This window comes from Pristis pectinata, chromosome 40, assembly GCF_009764475.1.
Source record: "Pristis pectinata isolate sPriPec2 chromosome 40, sPriPec2.1.pri, whole genome shotgun sequence".
NCBI lineage: Eukaryota > Metazoa > Chordata > Chondrichthyes > Rhinopristiformes > Pristidae > Pristis > Pristis pectinata.
This window is the reverse complement of record NC_067443.1, coordinates 3,951,855-3,973,371: the sequence shown is the minus strand read 5'-3', so window position 1 is coordinate 3,973,371 and position 21,517 is coordinate 3,951,855. Positions and strand designations below refer to the sequence as shown.

The 21,517-nt window shown below is 51.0% G+C and overlaps 1 protein-coding gene across 1 annotated transcript in view; it reads left to right on the top strand.

Annotated features, from left to right (window-relative positions):
* The window catches only part of onecutl (one cut domain, family member, like), a 27,908-nt gene extending 6,598 nt beyond the window's left edge, over positions 1 to 21,310 (top strand). The window contains exon 2 of the mRNA XM_052045699.1: positions 21,036 to 21,310. Coding sequence (XP_051901659.1) covers positions 21,036 to 21,310 — 275 coding nt within the window. The remainder of the gene's footprint in view (positions 1 to 21,035) is intronic.
* The last annotated feature ends 207 nt before the right edge of the window (positions 21,311 to 21,517 follow it).

The following is a 21,517-nucleotide window of genomic DNA, read 5'->3' as shown; positions in this document are numbered from 1 at the left end:
CACCTCTCATTCCTCTAAACCCCAAATGAATAAAGACCTAGCCTGCTCCATCTCTCTCTCTAACAGTCTCTCAAGGCCCCGGCAACATCCTCGTAAATCTTTTTTTAAAAATTGAAATTAAATTTTATTTACAGTGTGGTAACAGGCCCTTCTGGCCCAAAGAATCCGCGCCGCCCATTTTAACCCCCTAAATTAACCTACCCGTACGTCTTTGGAATGTGGGAGGAACCGGAGCGCCCGGAGGAAACCCACACAGACACGGGGAGAACGTACAAACTCCTCACAGACAGCGACGGGACAACGAACCCCGATCGCTGGCGCTGTAATAGCGTTGCGCTAACCGCTACACTACCGTACCGCGTGCTTTTCCGCACTCATTCCATTTTAATGGCACCTTTCCTATAACAGGATGATCAAAGCTGTGCGCTATACTCCGGGTGCGGCCTCACCAATGACTTGTACAATTGCAACATAACGTCCTAACTTCTATACTCAGCGCCCTGACCGATGAAGGCCAGTGTGCCTTCTTCACCACCCTGTCTACCTGTGGCGCCCCTTTCAGGGAACCGTGTACACGAACTCCCTCTGTTCTACATTTTAAGTGGGGGGAAATGCTGGAAAGAGCAGTAAAGTCAGTCAGAGTGATGGGGATTCTTTTTAGAAATGTTTAAAACTCATGTCTTTATATTGTCAAAGGGATTTTGAGCGAATAATGCTATGAATTTGTTCCCCATGCAGAACCTGGTTTATTTACAACTTCTAACCTTTTGGGGTTTAAACGTGGCAATATTTAGGGTTTCGATCCGAGATGTCCACGGTTCCTTCCCCCTCACAGATGCTGCTCGACCCGCTGAGTTCCTCCAGCAGATTGTCTCTTGCTCCGGATTCCGGCATCTCCACATGGAAAGAACAAGTTGAGAGGGATATGGGCCAAACGCGGGCACATGGGAGTAATTCAGGCAGGCAATTTGGTCAGCATGGACGAGTTGGGCCGAAGGGCTCCATGCAGTCGCTTGCGCCTGCAATAATTGGTTTGGTCTGCCAGACCTACACATGAGGAGCTGTCCAGCGGCGTTGGTGCTGAACTTCACTGACCATTTGAGTGCTTTGGAAACGCAATGTTTTGGAAGATGTTTGCAGGTTTCTGGCGAAGGGGGAAGATCTGGGTTGGGGATGTGACTAATTGGAGATCCATTCTAAGACTTGGCGCACACCTGATGGGCTGAATGGTCTTTTAGGAAAGGCATTCAGGACCTGAACTGTTAACGGTTCCTCTCTCCACAGATGCTGTCTGACCTGCTGAGTGTTTCCAGCATTTTCTGTTTATGTCTCAGCCTCCCAGCATCTGAAGATTTTTTGGGACTTTCGTGAGTTTCATGCTGTGCCTAACCCAAGGAGTGTGTGATGGGATAGTGTGGAGGGAGCTTCACTCTGTGTCTGACCCCGGGAGTGTGGGATGGGACGGTGTAGAGGGAGATTCACTCTGTTTCTGACCCCGGGAGTGTGGGATGGGACGGTGTAGAGGGAGCTTCACTCTGTGTCTGACCCCGGGAGTGTGGGATGGGATGGTGCAGAGGGAGCTTCACTTAAGAGGGAGGGATTTTTGCCAAGGACAATTGAGTGATAGATATTATACAGATGACAGAGCCAATCCCCAGTGAGATCTCTCACATCTGGAGAGAGAACCCAGAATTTGGTTCAATCTCCTGTATAAATGTTGACCTGTACACTAGCTAGCGGGACATTTGCATTTCTGTAGCACCTTCTGTAGCACCTTCTGTAGCACCTTCCAATGAAGTGCCATTTGAAGTGTATCTCCTGTTGTAATGTGGGAGCCAATATGTGTTCAGCAAATTCCCCACAAATAACAATGTCATTACGATCACCTCATCCATTGGATTAATGGTTATGTTTTGCCCTCAATTTCCCTTCCAAACTGCAGTGGTGGTAACTTTTCTATCCACTCAATTGCTAATGGAACCCTGGTTTCCTATCCCGCCTGAAACACCTCACCTTCACCACTGCAGCACTCCCTCAATCTGACCCCAGGAACACTTGTGTCCCAGAGTGGGACCTCCTGTTCCCATATGTCCTTGCTAAGCAGCAAACCATCCTCCGTCAGTAGAACTCTCAGTGAGGCTGTCTAAGGCGTTGGTCAGACTGCATTTGTAATACTGTGAGCAATTGTGGGTGCAGTTTCTAAGGAAAGATGCGCTGACCCTGGAAGTTCACACGAATGATCCCAGGAATGAAAGGGTTAATGTATGAGGAACGTTTGATGTCTCTGTGCCCGTACCCGATGGGGTTGAGAAGGGTGACGGGGGGAATCTCATTGAAACCTCCTGGATACTGAAAGGCCTGGATAGAGTGGTCGTGGAGAGGATGTTCCCATCAGTGGTAGAGTCCAGAATCCGAGGACACAGCCTCAGAATAAAGGGACGTCCCTTTAGAACTGAGAGGAGGAGGAATTTCTTCAGCCAGTGAATCTGTGGAATCTGTTGCTACAGAGGGCAGTGGAGGCCAAGTCATTGGGTGTATTTAAGGCAGAGGTTGATCGGTTCCCCATTGGTAAGGTGGGTAAGGGTTATGGGGAGAACACGGGAGAATGGAGTTGAAACAAAAACAGCCATGATTGAATGGCAGAGTAGATTTGACGGGCCGAATGGCCTAATTCTGCTCCTATATCTTGCGGTCTAACTGCACAGCACAGCGCAAGACCATTCAGCCAAAATGAACTACGGGGACTAGCCCCATTTCCCAGTTCTGTTTAAGTTAAGGCTCTTTGACTGGGTATTTTGTATCACATTATAAGAGTCTCCATCTCCACCCTGCTCTCAAGCAGTGAGTTCGAGACCACATGCCTCCAGTGGTTAAAAATGTACTCCTTTCTAAACCTGCCACCAGCTGAATGTCCCCCAGTGATGGCTTTGCACCTTTCCTTGCGATATTAGAAACATAGAAAACCTACAGCACAATTCAGGCCCTTCGGCCAACAAAGCTGTGCCGAACATGTCCCTACCTTAGAAATTACTAGACTTACCCATAGCCCTCTATTTTTCTCAGCTCCATGTACCTGTCCAACAGTCTCTTAAAAGACCCTATCGTATCCGCCTCCACCACCGTTTCCAGCAGCCCATTCCACACACTCACCACCCTCTGAGTAAAAAAACTTACCCCTGACATCTCCTCTGTACCTACTCCCCAGCACCTTGTGGCCACCATTTCAGTCCTGGGGAAAAGCCTCTGACTATCCACACGATCAATGCCTCTCATGATTTTATACAGCTCTATCAGGTCCCCCCTCACCCTCCGTCGCTCCAAGGAGAAAAGGCCGAGTTCACTCAACCTGTTTACATAAGGCATGTTTCCCAATCCAGGCAGCATCCTTGTAAATCTCCTCTGCACCCTCTCTATGGCTTCCACATCCTTCCTGTAGTGAGGTGACCAGAACTGAGCACTGTGCTCCACGTGGGGTCTGACCAGGGTCCTATATAGCTGCAACAATACCTCTCGGCTCCTAAATTCAATTCCATGATTGATGAAGGACAATCCACCGTATGCCTTCTTAACCACAATATTAGCAGTCCATTCAGCCCACTGAGTTCATACTAGCTCACAGAGCTATCCCCTTCCTCCCCTAGTTGTCCATGTACCCCTATTCTGTCCGCAGTCTCAGTAACGCTCCCCAGATCCTACCACCCACCAATACACCCGTCCTGGGTCCAATGAGTCCAGGTGAAGGATCTTGACCCGAAATGTCGACTGTCCGCTTCCCTCCGAGAATCCCTCTCTCCCCACCCCCAACCACCTCCACTCCAAAGGAAAGACACCCCCTCCCCCAGTCTCTCCCCAAATCCCCTCCGTGGTGGAGTCATCGATTGGTACAACACAGAAAAAGGCCCTTCGGCCCATTCTGTCTATGCTGACCATTTTACCCATCTATTCCAGCCCATTTACTTACCAGGACTGGACACAACCTGTGGCTTGTGTGTAACACAGTTACAGCACAACAGAATTGCTTTGAAACACAGGGAAAGAAAGAGCCCATAGAAATTTATCCCAGTGTTTTTACTTCAAATATACACTTTATTCAGAACATATCTAGTAAATAGAGTGGGCAACCTCTTCCGTTGCAGTAAGTTCCAGTACATTCAATTCAGTATGTTTTCTTTCAATGTATCAACACCAAGTTCGTTTCCTCCTTAAACAATGTACTCGTGATGTGTTTGAGAGGCCGGTTCACAGAGTCCAGTCCCTCAGTGTCCAGTGACAACAGGACTCAAGTCTGCAGTCCTTCCCCCACAGACCTCCTTGACCCTCACCAACTTATATCGATGCACCATAGTAAGCATCCTACCAGATGATGCATCCCGGCTTGGTACAGCAACTGCTCTGCCCGGGACCACAAGAAACTGCAGAGAGTTGTGGACATCACGGAAACCAGCCTCCCCTCCGTGGACTCGGGAAAGCAGCCAACATAATCAGACCCCACCAAGCCAGAGCATTCTCTCTTCTCCCCTCTCCCATCGGGCAGAAGATACAAAAGCCTGAAAGCACGTACCACCAGCTGTTATAAGACTATTGAACGGTCCCTTAGAATGATAAGATGCACTCTTGACCTCACAATTTACCTCATTATGGCCTTGCACCTTATTGTCTGCCTGCACTGCACTTTCTCTCTAACTGTAACACTTTATTCTGCATTCTGTTATTGTTTTCCCTTGTACTACCTCAATGCACTGTTGTAATGATATGATCTGTATGGACGGTATGCAAGACAAGTTTTTCACTTTACCTCGGTACAAGTGACAATAATAAACCAATTTACCAACACCAAGCTTCAGCTCAACCCTCAGCACACACTCCTACGTCCTGTGCCCCAGTGTTAGTTCTACATGGAGATGAGATAGGTTTGATGCATTTGTTAAGATGCTGTACATCAGCTTAGGTTGTCTTGATCTTCCGTCCCCTACATCGAGTTATACAGTGCAGAAACAGGCCCTTCAGCCCAACTCGGTCCCCTTTAAATCTCTCCCCTCCCACAAACCTATGCCCTCTAGACTCCCCTACCCTGGAGTTGGGGGAAAAGTGTGACTGTCTCCCTTGTCTACGCCCATTGTAATTTTATAAACCTCCATAAGGTCACCCTTCAGCCTCCTTTGTTCCAGGGAAAACAGTCCCGGCCTCTCCTTGTATCTCAAGTCCTCCAGTCCTGGAAACATCCTTGTGAATCTTTCCTGCCCCCTTTCCAGCTTAATTGCAGTGAAACGATTTCTGATCGACCCAATGTACCTGAATTAAGGGCAAGAATGAAATGCATTGACACCTGCTGCTCTGTTCAGTAAGATCGTGACGATCTGATTGTGTTGGTATTGGTATTGGTTTATTATAGTCACATACCGAGGTACAGTGAAAAACTTGTCTTGTGTACCGTTCGTACAGATCAATTCATCACACAGTGCATTGAGGTGGTACAGGGTAAAAACAATAACAGAATACAGAGTAAAGTGTCACAGCTACAGGGAAGTGCAGTGCAGGTAGACAATAAGGTGCAAGGTCACAACAAGGTAGAATGTGAGGTCAAAGAGTCCATCTCATCGTGTAATGGAACCGTTCAATAGTCTTATCACTGTGGGGTAGAAGCTGTCCTTGAGCCTGGTGGTACGTGCCCTCAGGCTCCTGTATCTTCTGCCTGATGGGAGGGGGGAGAAGAGAGAATGTCCGGGGTGGGTGGGGGTCTCTGATTATGCCGGCTGCTTTCCCGAGGCAGCAGGAAGTGTAGACGGGAGTCCGTGGAGGGGAGGCTGGTTTGTGTCACAGAGTGGGCTGTGTCCATAAGCCTCTGCGTCAACAGGGACGTGTGGAATTTCTTTAACCTTCTGAGGAAGTGGAGGTGCTGGTGAACTTTCTTGGTCTTGACGTCTACGTGGTTGGACCAGGACGAGTTCTTGGTACTTACACCTAGGAAGCTCCCAATCATCTCCAGCTCAGTACCATTGATACAGTGACCCCTGGTTCTAGAGTCTCCCACAGGAAGGAACATCCTCTCCACACCCACCTCTCAGGATCTTAAATGTTCTCCCCTCTCTCTCTACTAAACTCTAGTGGAGACAAGCCTTCTCTGAACTGTTCACAGTAGCTACCTGTATCTAACACCTCCTTACGCAGATACATGGCATTTTGTTTGCCGGCACATATTCATCCAAACATTTTGATTCGTTGGCATCAGATAAACTGCTGGAGGAACTCAGTGAACTGAGCAGCATCTGTGTGGGGGCGATTTTACTGTATGTCAAAATCTTCATCAATCGTGGAATTGAATTTAGGAGCCAAGAGGTAATGTTGCAGCTATACAGGACCCTGGTCAGGCCCCACTTGGAGTACTGTGCTCAGTTCTGGTCACCTCACTGCAGGGAGGATGTGGAAGCCATAGAAAGGGTGCAGAGGAGATTTACAAGGATGTTGCCCGGATTGGGGAGCATGCCTTATGAAAACAGGTTGAGGGAACTCGGCCTTTTCTCCTTGGAGCGACAGAGGATGAGGGGGGACCTGATAGAGGTGTATAAGATGACGAGAGGCATTGATCGTGTGGATAGTCAGAGGCTTTTTCCCAGGGCTGAAATGGTGGCCACAAGAGGACACAGGTTTAAGGTGCTGGGGAGTAGGTACAGAGGAGATGTCAGGGGTAAGTTTTTTACTCAGAGAGTGGTGAGTGTGTGGAATGGGCTGCCGGCAACGGTGGGGGAGGCAGATACGATAGGGTCTTTTAGAGACTTTTGGATAGGTACATGGAGCTGAGAAAAATGGGTAAGCCTAGTAATTTCTAAGGTAGGGACATGTTCGGCACAGCTTTGTGGGCCGAAGGGCCTGAATTGTGCTTTAGGTTTTCTATGTTTCTATGTTCTAGCTTGATCCATTTTTCAGGGATGTGGCAGGACCAGCATTTTTTGCCCATCCCGAGCTGACCCTTGAGGGACTGAAGGGGCTGAGCCGCCGTCTCGAACCGCCCGCGGTCCGTGTGGGGGAGACGCTCCCTCCCGCGGTGCTGTCAGGGGAGGGGGTCCCGGGGGTCCGGACCCGGCGACGGTGAAGGAACGGCCGGTGTGTTTCCCGGGTGGGGATGGCGGAGAGGAAGGGGAACCTGCGGGTGGTGGTGTCCCCCCTCGGTGGGGAGAGGTGGCGGGTCCGGGAGGTGCTGTCGGAGTAGCCCCGGGCGAGGGACCGCGGTGCGTTTTGCAGAAGGGATGTATTGGTATCGAGGCTTCTGATGTAACTCTGAACATAGCCCCACGCTCTTTAAAAGAAACCATTTCATGTTGACCCCAGTCCGGATTCCCCTTGGCAAGAGGCAGCCAAGTGATGCAGTGGGTACAGCAGCTGCCTCACAGATCCAGAGACCCCAGTTCGATCCTGACCTATGGCGCTGTGTGTGTGTGTCAGTGTGTGTGTCAGTGTGTGTGTCAGTGTGTGTGTGTGTGTGAGAGAGTCTGCGTGCTTGTCTGTGTGTGTCAGTGTGCATGCGTGTGTCTGTGTGTGTGTCAGTCTGTCTGCGTGTCAGTGTGTGCATGTGTCAGTCTGTGTGTACGTGTGTCTGTGTGTGTCAGTCAGTTTGCTTGTGTCAGTGTGTGCGTGTGTGTGTCAGTCTGTTTGCGTGTCAGTGTGTGCGTGTGTGTCAGACTGCGTGTGTCTGTGTGTGTCAGTGTGTGCGTGTGTGTCAGACTGCGTGTGTCTGTGTGTGTCAGTGTGTGCGTGTGTGTGCGTGTGTCCATGTGTGTGTCAGTCTGTGCGTGTGTTGGTGCGTGCATATGTCAGTGTGCATATGTGTCAGTCCGCGCGTGTGTGTGTGTGTCAGTCTGCGTGTGTCTCTATGTGCACGTTCACCCCTGGGGTTTCCTCCCATGCCCCAACGAACATGCGGGGGTCAGTCGCTGCAAATCGCCCTCCCCCCCTCCCCCAGTGTGGGTGAGGGGTTTAATCTGGCGGCAGTTGATGGGAAAATGTGGGGAGAGTAAAATGGGGGATTGGTGTGAACGGGTGGTTGATGGCTAGCACAGACTCGGAGGGTCAAAGGGCCTGTTCCCGCGCAGTCCAACTCTCTACAACTCTCCACGAACTTAAAGCAAACTGTTAAACCCTTCTCGGGAGGTGGTAACCCTGAAGCATTTGCTTATGAGGTGAGCGAGACACATCAGCAAGCAGCGATTTATACGCTTGAATGGTTTGCTGATTTGGCTGGCGTAATCACTGTTAATAAAATAATGCCCAGTACTTCCTTCAAGCCTTAATTTGATTAAAAGGGAGAGGAAGTGAGTTGGCAGCTTTTGATTAAGTTCCTTGGCAAACGGCCCTGATTTATCATCTCCTTAATGTACCAGGGTCTCCCAGTGGGGTTTGTCTCTGCTGGGTGCTGGGGAGGGGTCCGGGCTGGATGGAGGGATTGTGTAACACTGGGGGGGCGGGGGGGAAGGTGAAGGCACAGTGTGTGTGTGGTGGATTGGGGGGGTGCTGGGGGGGGGGGGGGGTGTTATGGAGAGATCAGTCCCAGAAATCATCTCTGGAGGAGTCCCAACCAAGCCGAGTGGAGAAAGCCTCCACGTTCTTGTGCCCGTGTGTCCATCCAGCCCCTCGGTGCTGCCATAGGAAGAGGTCATTCCATCCTTTGTATAGGGATAGGAGAAGGCCATTCAGGCCGTCACATGGGGATAGGAGAAAGCTCTTCAACCCCTGCTTCTATCCCTTACGAATTAAGATACCTCATATCCCCTGGACTCAAGGGCTTGTATGGCGCTTGATGTTGCAGATCATGGCCAGGAGTCCACCAGCTCTCTGGTTACATTTGCTGTAGTTTAACGTGACTTCTGTACGTCAAATATCCACTCAAGTTCCATCTCAAAAGCAACAAAGGTTTTTTTTTTATCCCTTTAAGGCTTTGAGTTCCACATCCCCACTCTAACTGAGTGAAAAAGGTACCATATAACCCTTCTACCTAATGACTGGGATGAGAGGCTAGTCCCATCAAAATCGGTTGAAGAAACTATATGGGTATTGACATACAGAGGGATTTTAGGGTCCAAGTCCGTAGCTTCCTGCAAATGGATCGGTATGGTAAAGAAGTCTTGCCTTCATCGGTAGAGGCACTGAGTATAAAAGTCGGGAAGTCACGCTGAAGTTGTGTTAAACTTTGGTTAGGCCGCACTTACCAATTTACCGCGCTTGGACTATCGCTTCAAGTTTTGGTCAGCCCCCGTTACAGGAAGGATGTGGGGGCTTCGGCGAGGGTGCAGAAGAGGTTCACCAGGATGCTGCCTGGATTAGAGGGACATGAGCTATAAGGAGAGGTGGGACAAACTTGGGTTGTTTTCTCTGGAGGTGGGAGGGGAGACCTGATAGAGGTTTATAAGGGGCATAGATAGTGTAGACAGATTCTTTTTCCCCAGGGTGGAAATGTCAATAAAACAGGGCATGGCTTAAAGGCGAGAGGAGATGTGTGGGGCAAGATTTTTACACAGAGAGCGGTGGGTGCCTGGAATGTGCTGCCAGGGGTGGGGGTGGAGGCAGATACGACAGAGGGGTTTAAGAGGCTCTTAGATAGACACACGGATGTGCAGGGAATGGAGGGAGACGGACCACGTGCTGGCAGATGGCATTAGTTTGGATTGGCTTCGTGGTCAGCACGACATTGCGGGCCAAAGGCCCTGTTCCTGTGCTGTACTGTTCCATGTTCTTTGGAGCTCTGACTGATACGCATGAGATTCTGACGGTGGAGACGCGGAGATGTTTCCACCAATGGGAGAACCTCGAGCGAGGGGTCAGAGTTACAAGATTAGGGGGCGGACGTTCAACATTCGAGGTGTGCAGGGACTTCCACTCATGAGAGGGTGGAGAATCTCTGGAATTCTCTGACTCGGAGGGTGGATTGTCGAAGGGGAGGGAGATACGTTGTGGGAAGATTGGGGGGTGGGTAACTGGGACAGAATAGGGGTTGAGTCCTGGGGCAGGTCAGTGTGTAACCGTATCTCCTGCTCCTGTTGTCTTGTATTCTCATGACATTCTAAGGGATGTGATGTTGAGGCTCTATAAGGCATTGGTAAGACCTCACTTGGAGTACTGTGTGCAGTTTTGGGCTCCCTATTTAAGAAAGGATGTGCTGACGTTGGAGAGGGTTCAGAGAAGATTTGCTAGAATGATTCCAGGAATGAGAGGGTTAACATATGAGGACCATTTGCCGGCTCTTGCGCTGTACTCCTTGGAGTTCAGAAGAATGGGGGGGGGGGCCTCATAGAAACATTTCGAATGTTAAAAGGCCTGGACAGAGTAGATTTGGCAAAGTTGTTTCTCATGGAGTCTCGTACAAGAGGGCACGACTTCAGGATTGAAGGGCGCCCATTCAGAACAGAGATGCGGAGAATTTTCTTTAGCCAGAGGGCGGCGAATCTGTGGAATTTGTTGCCACGGGTGGCTGTGGAGTTGAAGTCATTGGGTGTATTTAAGGCAGAGATTGACAGGTATCTGAGTAGTCAGGGCATCAAAGGTTATGGTGAGAAGGCAGGGGAGTGGGGCTAAATGGAAGAATGGATCAGCTCGTGATAGAATGGCGGAGCAGAGTCGATGGGCCGAATGGCCGACTTTGTCTTATGGTCTTATGGACTCTTGGTGTTTGGCCACACAACGAGGAGAGGCAGACCATTGGGTGTGGGGTGGGCAAAGGGAGGGGGAAGGACACGTGGTGGAGGTGTTGTGATCTTTCAGGACCTTAGAACGTCCCACCGGAGGAGTTCTTCAGAGACCCAAGAGACTGCAGATGCTGGAATCTGGAGCAAAAAGCAAACTGCTGAAGGAACTCAGGGGGTCGGGCAGCCTCTGTGAAGGGAAATGGACAGTCAACGTTTCAGGTCAAGACCCTTCACCCGGGAGAGAGCCGGGATAGGGAGGTGAGGGGTTGGGGCAGGGGAAGGCAAGCGGTGGGCAGATCCAGGAAAGGAGGGGGTTGAGGGGCAAGGGGAAGGATGGTGGGAACTCTGGTCTGGAGGATGTCACGGTCCCACTGACAGCAATGGGACATCAGCTGGGTACCCACTCCCCATCGGACTTGGAGGGCTTGCTTGGGACCAGCTTGGATGGGGCATCTTGGTCAGCATGGACCAGTTGGGCCGAAGGGCCTGTTTCCTTGATGTCTAACCCTGTGACTCCAGCCCCCACACCATCCCTCAACGCGCCTCAGAAAAACAATCCCCTCCCCCCCCATTAGCTCGCCGCTGCTTGTGGGATCCTGCTGTGCGCCGACCGGGCCTCCCATCAGCCGCGGAGCAGTGACCCGAGGGGAGGGGGGTGGGAGGACACGAGGGGGGGCGCGACCCGCAACCTGGCGCTCGTCCCCGTGACTCAGGTCTTCGGCTGTGCGGCCGGGAGAGGCGCCACGCTCGAAGGGGCCAGTGCACGGAGCGAGGCGACCCAGTCAGCCGGTGGGGGAGTTGCTGTGGTAGGTGTGGGTGGGCTGAGGGAGTGCATGAGGTTGGGGGGGGGAGGTGAGGTGTCTGGATCCAGGAGGGGGTAGGGGGGTGCTCGATGCGGGAATCCGTCTCTCACGCTCCCAGCTGCTATTTGCCAACAAGGGGCATTGCGTTACACCCCGTACCACAGACCAGGTTCCACTGTGCTGGCGGTTCAGACACCTCCCTCTGTGTTGTCCTTGGAACCGACACTGCTTCATATCTCAACCCGGGCGTGAGACAATATCCCAGCTGTTTTCCTTAGAGATGATGAAAGACTCACCTTTGCCCGCTTCTTCACTATGTACACACCTAAAGTTTCGAAAGTCCCTGTCCCAACAAAGTCAAAGTCGAATTTTTTTCATGTGCACGGGTGCAATGCAAAACCTACTTGCAGCAGCCTCACAGGCACAGAGCATCAGACAAGCAGCATTCACAAGAAAATCCCATAAATTAAACACAAATTTTACAAGAAAGAACACAAAATTAAGCCCATTGTAGTGCATGTGGTTCCAGTTTTGCTGCACTGAGGGGGTGATTGGGGTTGTGCCGGTCAGTTCAAGAATCAGAATCAAATTTATCATCAATGATGTGAAATTTGTGGTTTTGTGGCAGCAGTACTGGTATTGGTTTATTATTGTCACTTGTACCCAGGTACAGTGAAAAACTTGTCTTGCCTACCGATCGTACAGGTCAATTCATTGCACAGTGCAGTTACATGGGGTTAGTACAGAGTGCATTGATGTAGTACAGGTAAAAACAATAACAGTACAGCGTAAAGTGTCACAGCTACAGAGAAAGTGCAGTGCAATAAGGTGCAAGGTCACAACAAGGTAGATCGTGAGGTCAGAGTCCATCTCATCGTATAAGGGAACCATTCAATAGTCTTATCACAGTGGGATAGAAGCTGTCCTTGAGTCTGGTGGTACGTGCCCTCAGGCTCCTGTATCTTCCACCCGATGGAAGAGGAGAGAAGAGAGAATGACCTGGGTGGTGGGGTCTGGCTGCTTCACCAAAGCAGCGAGAGGTAAAGTCCAAGGAGGGGAGGCTGGTGTCCGTGACATGCTGGGCTCTGTCCACAATTCTCTGCAGTTTCTTGTGGTCCTGGGCAGAGCAGTTGCCGTACCAAGCCGTGATACATCTGGATAGGATGCTTTCTATGATGCATTGATAAAAGTTGGTGAGTGCCAAAGGGGACAAACCGAATTTCTTTAGCCTCCTGAGGAAGTAGAGGTGCTGGTGAGTGTTCTTGGCTGTGGCGTCTACGTGATTTGACCAGGACAGGCTGTTGGTGATGTTCACTCCCAGGAACTTGAAGCTCTCAGCCCTCTTGACCTCAGCACCGTTGATGTACACAGGTGCATGTACACCACCCCCTTTCCTGAAGTCAATGACCAGCTCTTTTGTTTTGTTGGCATTGAGGGAAAGGTTCAAATTATATAAATTTACAAAACAAATAGCATTAAAAAAAAGGAATGACAAGGTGGTGTTCATGGGTTCATGGACCGTTCAGGAATCTGATGGTGGATCCTGAATCGTTGAGTGTGGGTCCTCAGGCTCCTGTACCTCCTCCCCAATGGTAGTAATGAGAAGAGGGCATGTCCCGGGTGGTGAGGGTCCTCAGTGATGGATGCTGCCTTTTTGAGGCACTGCCTCTTGAAGATGTCCTCGAATGGTGGGGAGGGTTGTGCCCGTGATGGAGCTGGCTGAGTCTACAACCCTCTGCGGCCTCTTGCGATCCTGTGCATTGGAGCCTCCATACCAGGTGGTGATGCAACCTGTCAGAATGCTCTCCATCTGTACAAATTTGCAAGATTCTTTGGTGACATCCCGAATCTCCTCAGACTGAGTGGTTGAAGGGAAGTCGCTGTTCCTGAACCCGGTGGTGTGGGGACTTCAGGTTTCTGTACCTCCTGCCTGATGGTAGCTGCGAGAAGACGGCACGGCCCGGATGGTGGGGGATCTTTGACGATGGACGTTGCCTTCTTGAGGCAGCACCTCCTGTAGATACTCCCGATGGTGGGGAGGGATGTGCCCGTGGTGTGTTGGGCAGAGTCCACGACTCTACAGCGCACTCAACACTTTTCTCCTCCACTGCATCCTCTCTGGGTGCCCAAGCTGAGATTTGAAAGCTTCTGCTAACACTTAGAGTCACACAGCACGGAAGCAGGCCCTTTGGCCCAACTCGTCCGTGCTGACCAAGATGCCCATCTAAGCCAGTCCCATTTTCCCTCATTTGGCCCGTATCCTTCAAAAACTTTCCCATCCGTGTACTTGTCCAAATTCTTTTGAACGTTGTCAATGTACCTGCCTCACCCACTTCCTCTGGCAGGTCGTTGCATATACGGACCACCCTCTGGGTGAAAAACCTGTCCCTTTAAATCTTTTTCTCTCTCCTGTGCCCTCTAGTTTTAGACTCCCTGACCCTGGGGGGGGATGACGGTGACCGTACACCTCATCTATGTTCCTCCCCCCCCCCCCCCATGATTTTATAAACCTCCATAAGGTCACCCCTCAGCCTCTGTCGCTCCAGGGAAAACAGTCCTGGCCTGTCCAGCCTCTCATAACTCGAGCCCCACAGTCCCGGGAACGTCACCGAGAATCTTAGAAACATAGAAACACAGAAAACCTACAGCACAATTCAGGCCCTTCGGCCCACAAAGTTGTGCCGAACACGTCCCTACCTTAGAAATTACTAGGCTCACCCACAGCCCTCTATTTTTCTATGTACCTGTCCAAAAGTCTCCTAAAAGACCCTATCGTATCTGCCTCCACCACCGTTGCCGGCAGCCCAGTCCACACACTCACCACTCTCTGAGTAAAAAACTTACCCCTGACATCTCCTCTGTACCTACTCCCCAGCACCTTAAACCTGTGTCCTCTTGTGACAACCATTTCAGCCCTGGGGAAAAGCCTCTGACTATCCACACAATCGATGCCTCTCATCATCTTATACACCTCTATCAGGTCCCCCCTCATCCTCCGTCGTTCCAAGGAGAAAAGGCCGTTCCCTTAACCTGTTTTCATAAGGCATGCTCCCCAATCCGGGCAGCATCCTTGTAAATCTCCTCTGCACCCTTTCTGTGGCTTCCACATTCTTCCTGTAGTGAGGCGACCAGAACTGAGCACAGTGCTGCAAGTGGGGTCTGACCAGGGTCCTATATAGCTGCAACAATATTCCGCACCTTCTCCAGCTTAATCCCACCCTTTCCTCTAAGCTTGGCAACCAGAACTGCACACATCTGTTTTTTTTCGGGGGGTGGGGTGGTGGTTACCTTAAGTGGCCACTAAACACTGCCCCCAGTGTGTGGGCGAGGGGTAGCATATGGTGGGAATATGGGGAGAGTAGAATGGGATCGGAGTAATTGGGTGATCGGTAGTCAGCACGGACTCAATGGGCTGAAGGGCCTGAGATCTTATCTCATGGAATCTCAGTCTAGTTTTTTGGGAGGGGTTCGGGTTGGGGTTTCCCCACCCTCTTCTGTGAGGAGGGCCTTCCTGATATCCCTCTCCTGAATGGCCTCCCATTTAAGGCTGTGCCTCTTTAGGCCAAACTAACCTCACCGATTCCCACTGGGGGGAGTGGCAGTGCTGCCTGGTGGTGCAGCGGGCAGAGCCACTGCCTCACAGCCCCAGAGACCCGGGTTCAATCCCAACCTCCGGCTGTGTGTGTGTGTGTGTGTGTGTGTGTGTGTGTGTGTGTGTGTGTGTGTGTGTGTGTGTGTGTGTGTGTGTGTGTGTGTGTGTGTGTGTGTGTGTGGGGAGTTTGCACATTCTCCCTGTGACCCAGTGGGCTCCAGTTCCCTCCCATGTCCCAACGGGATCAATGGGTTAATTGCCCCTGTAGTGTGTGGGATGGGAATGTGGTGGGATAACAGGGAAATTATTGGGGAAATGGGATTGCTCTGGGAGCTGGCATAGACTCGATGTGTTGAATGGCTTCCTTCTATGTTATACACTGTGTAACCGTACAGAGTTGCTGGTTATTCAGGGTGAGGGTCACTGTGTAACTGTACAGGGTCGCTGTTTATTCAGGATGAGGGTCACTGTGTAACTGTTCAGGGTGAGACATTATCTGTCAATAATGGGGGTTTAGCTCCCTCCTGTGGTATCGCAGGTTATCCCCATCCTGCATTTCGGACTCACTTTTGTGAAGCAGGACTTGCACCTTCTTTCAAGCAGCTCTTTAATCCGACCAGCCTGCTATTGCAGCCCAACACAGTGTTATCCCTGTGCAGGGAGTGAGTTGTGGGACCACCTGGATATCAGAAGGGTGGGAATCGTGTTTGGCACCAATTTTCTGCTTGACAGAGGCAACCAAGCTCATCTGAGTAATCTGCAGAGATGATGGGTGTTGGAAACATACCAGGGCTCTCTGTGTAACTGTGCAGAGTCACTGTTTATTCAGGGTGAGGGTCACTGTGTAACTGTACAGAGTCGCTGTTTATTCAGGGTGAGGGTCACTCTCTGTGTAACTGTACAGAGTCACTGTTTATTCGGGGTCACTCTCTGTGTAACTGTACAGCGTCACTGTTTATTCAGGGTGAGGGTCACTCACTGTGTAACTGTACAGAGTCACTGTTTATTCAGGGTAAGGGTCCCTGCGTACCTGTGCAGTCACTGTTTATTCAGGGTGAGGGTCACTCACTGTGTAACTGTGCAGAGTCACTGTTTGTTCAGAGTGAGGGTCATTCACTGTGTAACTGTACAGAGTCACTGTTTGTTCAGGGTGAGGGTCACTGTAACTGTACAGAGTCACTGTTTATTCAGGGTGAGGGTCACTGTAACTGTACAGAGTCACTGTTTATTCAGGGTGAGGGTCCCTGCGTACCTGTGCAGTCACTGTTTATTCAGGGAGAGGGTCACTGTGTAACTGTACAGAGTCGCTGTTTATTCAGGGTGAGGGTCACTCACTGTGTAACTGTGCAGAGTCACTGTTTGTTCAGAGTGAGGGTCATTCACTGTGTAACTGTACAGAGTCACTGTTTATTCAGGGTGAGGGTCACTGTAACTGTACAGAGTCACTGTTTATTCAGGGTGAGGGTCCCTGCATACCTGTGCAGTCACTGTTTATTCAGGGAGAGGGTCACTGTGTAACTGTACAGAGTCACTGTTTATTCAGGGTGAGGGTCCCTGCGTACCTGTGCAGTCACTGTTTATTCAGGGTGAGGGTCACTCACTGTGTAACTGTACAGAGTCACTGTTTATTCAGGGTGAGGGTCACTCACTGTGTAACTGTGCAGAGTCACTGTTTGTTCAGAGTGAGGGTCATTCACTGTGTAACTGTACAGAGTCACTGTTTATTCAGGGTGAGGGTCACTGTAACTGTACAGAGTCACTGTTTATTCAGGGTGAGGGTCCCTGCGTACCTGTGCAGTCACTGTTTATTCAGGGTGAGGGTCACTCACTGTGTAACTGTACAGAGTCACTGTTTATTCAGGGAGAGGGTCACTGTGTAACTGTACAGGGTCGCTGGTTATTCAGGGAGAGGGTCACTGTGTAACTGTACAGAGTCGCTGTTTATTCAGGGTGAGGGTAACTGCCTTTCTTGCAGTTTGTTGCGGTCCCGGGCAGAGCAGTTTCCGTACCAAGCCATGATACACCCGGATAAGATGGTTTCTATGGCGCATCTATAAAAAATGGTGAGGGTCAACCGGACATGCCGATTTTCCTAGGATCCTGTGGAAGCAGAGAGGCTGGTGAGCTTTCTCAGCCATGCCATCAGCATGGTTGGACCAGGACAGGCCGTTGGTGACGTTCACTCCTAGGAACTTGAAGCTCTCAACCCTCTCGACCTCAGCACCATTGATGTAGACAGGTGCATGTACACCGCCCCCTTTCCTGAAGTCAATGACCAGCTCTTTTGTTTTGCTGACATTGAGGGAAAGGTTGTTGTCATGACCCCATGTCACTGGGCTCTCTATCTCATTGGAGGCAAGGCAGAGAAGATCTTGGGATGGAGAGGTTGATGTACGAGGACAGCCTGAGCAGTTTGAGGTGATATTTACTGGAGTTTTGGAGAACAGGAGGAGATTCTGTAGAAACATCAGATTCTGAGGGGGTTTGATAGGGTGGATGCAAGTTGAGGTTATCTATAACTAGGGGGGAACGGTTTCAGAGTAAGGAGTCACCGTTAGAGAAAATTTCGAGGGACTGCTGTTCTACAAGGGCCGGAGACCGCAAGAAACTGCAGAGAGTTGTGGACACAGCCCAGCACGTCACGGAAGCCAGCCTCCCCTCTGTGGACTCCGTCTACACTTCCCGCTGCCTCGGGAAAGCAGCCAACACAATCAAAGACCCCCACCCACCCCGGACGTTCTCTCTTCTCCCCTCTCCCACAGGGCCGGGAGAAATCCAAACGCAAAGTGGAGGAACAGCACCTCATTCTCTGTCTTGGGACCTTGCAGCCTGATGGCATGAACATTGAACACTCCCACTTTAAGTAAACCTACCACCAACCGTGCCCCACTCTACCATGTCTCTTCTTCCCAGCCCCCACCCGATCTGCTCTCCCCTCCTCCCCCCCGCACCTGCCCATTACCATCTCCTACCTGCATCTACCTATCCCCACCTTGTGCCCACCCCGCCTCCCCTATCACTGCTCTGCTTTATACTGGGCTTCCCCTTTTCCTATCATCAGGTCCTGGGGAAGGGTCCTGACCCCAAATGTTGACCACCTGTTTTTCTCCACGGATGCTGCCTGGCCTGCTGAGTTCCTCCAGCATCGTCGTGTTTTTCATCTAGATTCAAGCATCTGCAGTCCTTTGATTCTCTGAGAGCATGTACCGCCAGGCTCAAGGACAGCTTCTATCTTGCTGTTATAAGACTAATCAAAGACCCCACCCATCCTGGGTCACTCTCTCTTTTCTCATCTTCTATCAGGCAGAAGATACAGGAGCCTGAGGGCACGTACCACCAGACTTAAGGACAGCTTCTGTCCCACTGTGATAAGACTATTGAATGGTTCCCTTTTACGATGAGGTGGACTCTTGACCTCACGATCTACCTTGTTGCGACCTTGCACCTTATTGTCTGCCTGCAATGCACTTCCCTGTAGCTGTGACACTTTAATCTGTATTCTGTTATTGTTTTTACCTGTACTACCTCAATGCACTCTGTACTAACTCAATGTAACTGCACTGTGTAATGAATTGACCTGTACGATCGGTATGCAAGACAAGTTTTTCACTGTACCTCGGTACAAGTGACAATAATAAACCAATACCAATACCTTTTTTACGATAAGATGGACTTTTGACCTCATGATCTACCCCGTTACGAACCTCGCACCTTATCGTCTGCCTGCACTGCACTTTCTCTGTAACTGTAACACTTTATTCTGCATTCTGTTATTGCTTTTCCCTTGTACTACCTCAATGTACTGATGCGATGAAATGATCATAATCGGGGGGACGTTATGTGTAAGCACTCGATCAACATGGAGACACAGGAGACCCCAGACACTAGACTCTGGAGCAATGCACAATCTGCTGGAGGAACTCAGGGGGGGTAGAGCAGCATCGATGGGACGGGGGAGCGGGGGAAGGAATTGTCAACGTTTCGGGTTGGAAACCCTGCATCAGGACCGAGAGGGAGAGGGGAGATGGCCGGTATGGAGGAGGAGGGGTGAGACAGGGGGCCCCGAGGTGATCGGTGGACTGGGGAGGGGGTGAAGGATGATGGGCAGGTCGAGCCGGGTGAGGGAGGGGGGGTGAGGTGGAGTCAGGAGACCGGGGACAAAATGAAATGAGGCAGGGTGGAACAGGGTGGGGGGTGGGGGTGGGCGTGGGGGGAGGGTGGAGACAGCTGCTGGAGGATGATAAGCTGGAACACAAAGGGCACAATCCACGGAACGTAGAAATTCCTCTGGCACGGATCGATCCCTTATCCTGTCCCCCAATACCACAAGCTCCAGACCATCCTGCCTGGGGACGTTGCTGTCGACCGATCACTTCCCTCGGACATCCCCGCAGTTCCGGTCGCCTCACTACAGGGAGGATGTGGAAGCCATAGAGAGGGTGTAGAAGAGATTTACAAGGATGCTGCCTGGATTGGGGAGCATGCCTCATGAAGGCAGGTTGAGGGAACTCGGCTTTTTCTCCTTGGAGCAACGGAGGATGAGGGGGGACCTGATAGAGGTGTATAAGATGATGAGAGGCGTCGATCGTGTGGATAGTCAGAGGCTTTTCCCCAGGGCTGAAATGGTGGCCACGAGAGGACACAGGTTTAAGGTGCTGGGGAGCAGGTACAGAGGAGATGTCAGGGGTAAGTTTTTTACTCAGAGAGTGGTGAGTGTGTGGAACGGGCTGCCGGCAATGGTGGTGGAGGCGGATACGATAGGGTCTTTTAAGAGACTTTTAGATAGGTACATGGAGCTTAGAAAAATAGAGGGCTATGGGTAAGCCTAGTAATTTCTAAGGTAGGGACATGTTCGGCACAGCTTTGTGGGCTGAAGGGCCTGAATTGTGCTGTAGGTTTTCTATGTTCTATGTTCTGTTTCACTGATGCCTGCACTGCTGTAATGTTCTGTGTTCTATGGGTCAGATAGATCTCAGAGGAGGATAAAATGTCGGCACAACATTGTGGGCCGAAGGGCCTGTACTGTGCTGTAGTGTCCTATGTTCTATCTGTACGGACAAAAATTTCCACCGCCCCTTGGTACGTGTGACGGTAATAAACCAATTTACCAACACCAAGCCTCAGTGTGTCCCTCAGCAAGTTCCCCTGCACCCTGTATCCCAGTGTTAGTTCTACAGGGAAGTGAGACACCTCCGATTTTTTTAAAATTCCAAAATAAACTTTATTCATCATAAAAAACAAACTATATACAACAATAACACAGCGCAAACCTTTACGTTCGTGTTCGGATCAATCATTAGTGTTACCTTCTACATAAAAAACACAGCACGAATGCCATTCGTGTGGCTCCCTGGGGAGCTACCCCAATCCTGTATTTACAATATTTAAGGGGCTTCCTCGCCTGACCCCTGCCCCTCCCTCTCCTGTGGCAGAAGAACCCCAAACTGTAGTCCTTCCCCACCGAGCCCTTGCGTTGGCTGCACCCAGCTTCAGTGCGTCCCTCAGCACGTACTCCTGCAGCCTGGAATGTGCCAGTCAGCAGCATTCCCCTGCGGGTGTGGTGAAAGATGCAGGGGTCCTTGTCACGGTTCATCCCCAGCAGCTGCGTAACAGAGGATTCTCTGATCTACGGGCTGTTCCCGGGGACGCACACCGAGGCGGACATCAATTGCTGCTGGAAGGTCATCCACTCGGTGAAAGACGCCCTTTGGTCTGCCCGAAACTTGTTGGTGAGACGTCTGATACACTCATTAAGATTTGGTGCACCAGTTTGGGTTGGCTGGATCTTCGAACCCCTTTATGGAGTTATAGAGCGCAGAACCCCCTCAATGTACTGATGTGACGAAACGATCTGTATGGACGGCCTGCAAAACAAAGTTTTTTACCGTGACAATAATAAACCAACTTTTGTTCAATATTCTATTTCTGTATCCCACTCTCACCTCCCCCCCCCCCCCCCCACAAAAGCCTGCAGGAGGAAAGAACATGAACAAACCAGGGCCAATCACCACCGCTTGCCCAAGAAACACCGGCTGGTCTTCACGGACGTCCAGCGCCGAACCCTCCTCGCTATCTTCAGGGAGAACCCTCGCCCCAACAGGGAGCTGCAGGCGACCATCGCCCAGCAGCTCGGGCTGGAACCCTCCACCGTCGCCAACTTTTTCATGAACTCGCGCCGCCGGAGCCTGGACAAGTGGCTGGAGGAGGATGCGCAGGGCTCCGCTGGTACCCCCCACTCGTGAGGCGTGGGACGGGGGGGCGGGGCCATGGCGAGGAGGGAGGGAGAGGGGGACGGTCAGGAAGGCGACAAAGTTTGCACTTCCCACCTCAGCCAAGTTTCCGAACTTTTCTCTCCTGGGAGGGAACCCCCTCGCCGATGGGAAGAGGCCGGAGAAATTCCATCCGTGTTCCTTGAAGAATTGGGGGTGATTTTATACAGTCGCAAAGGA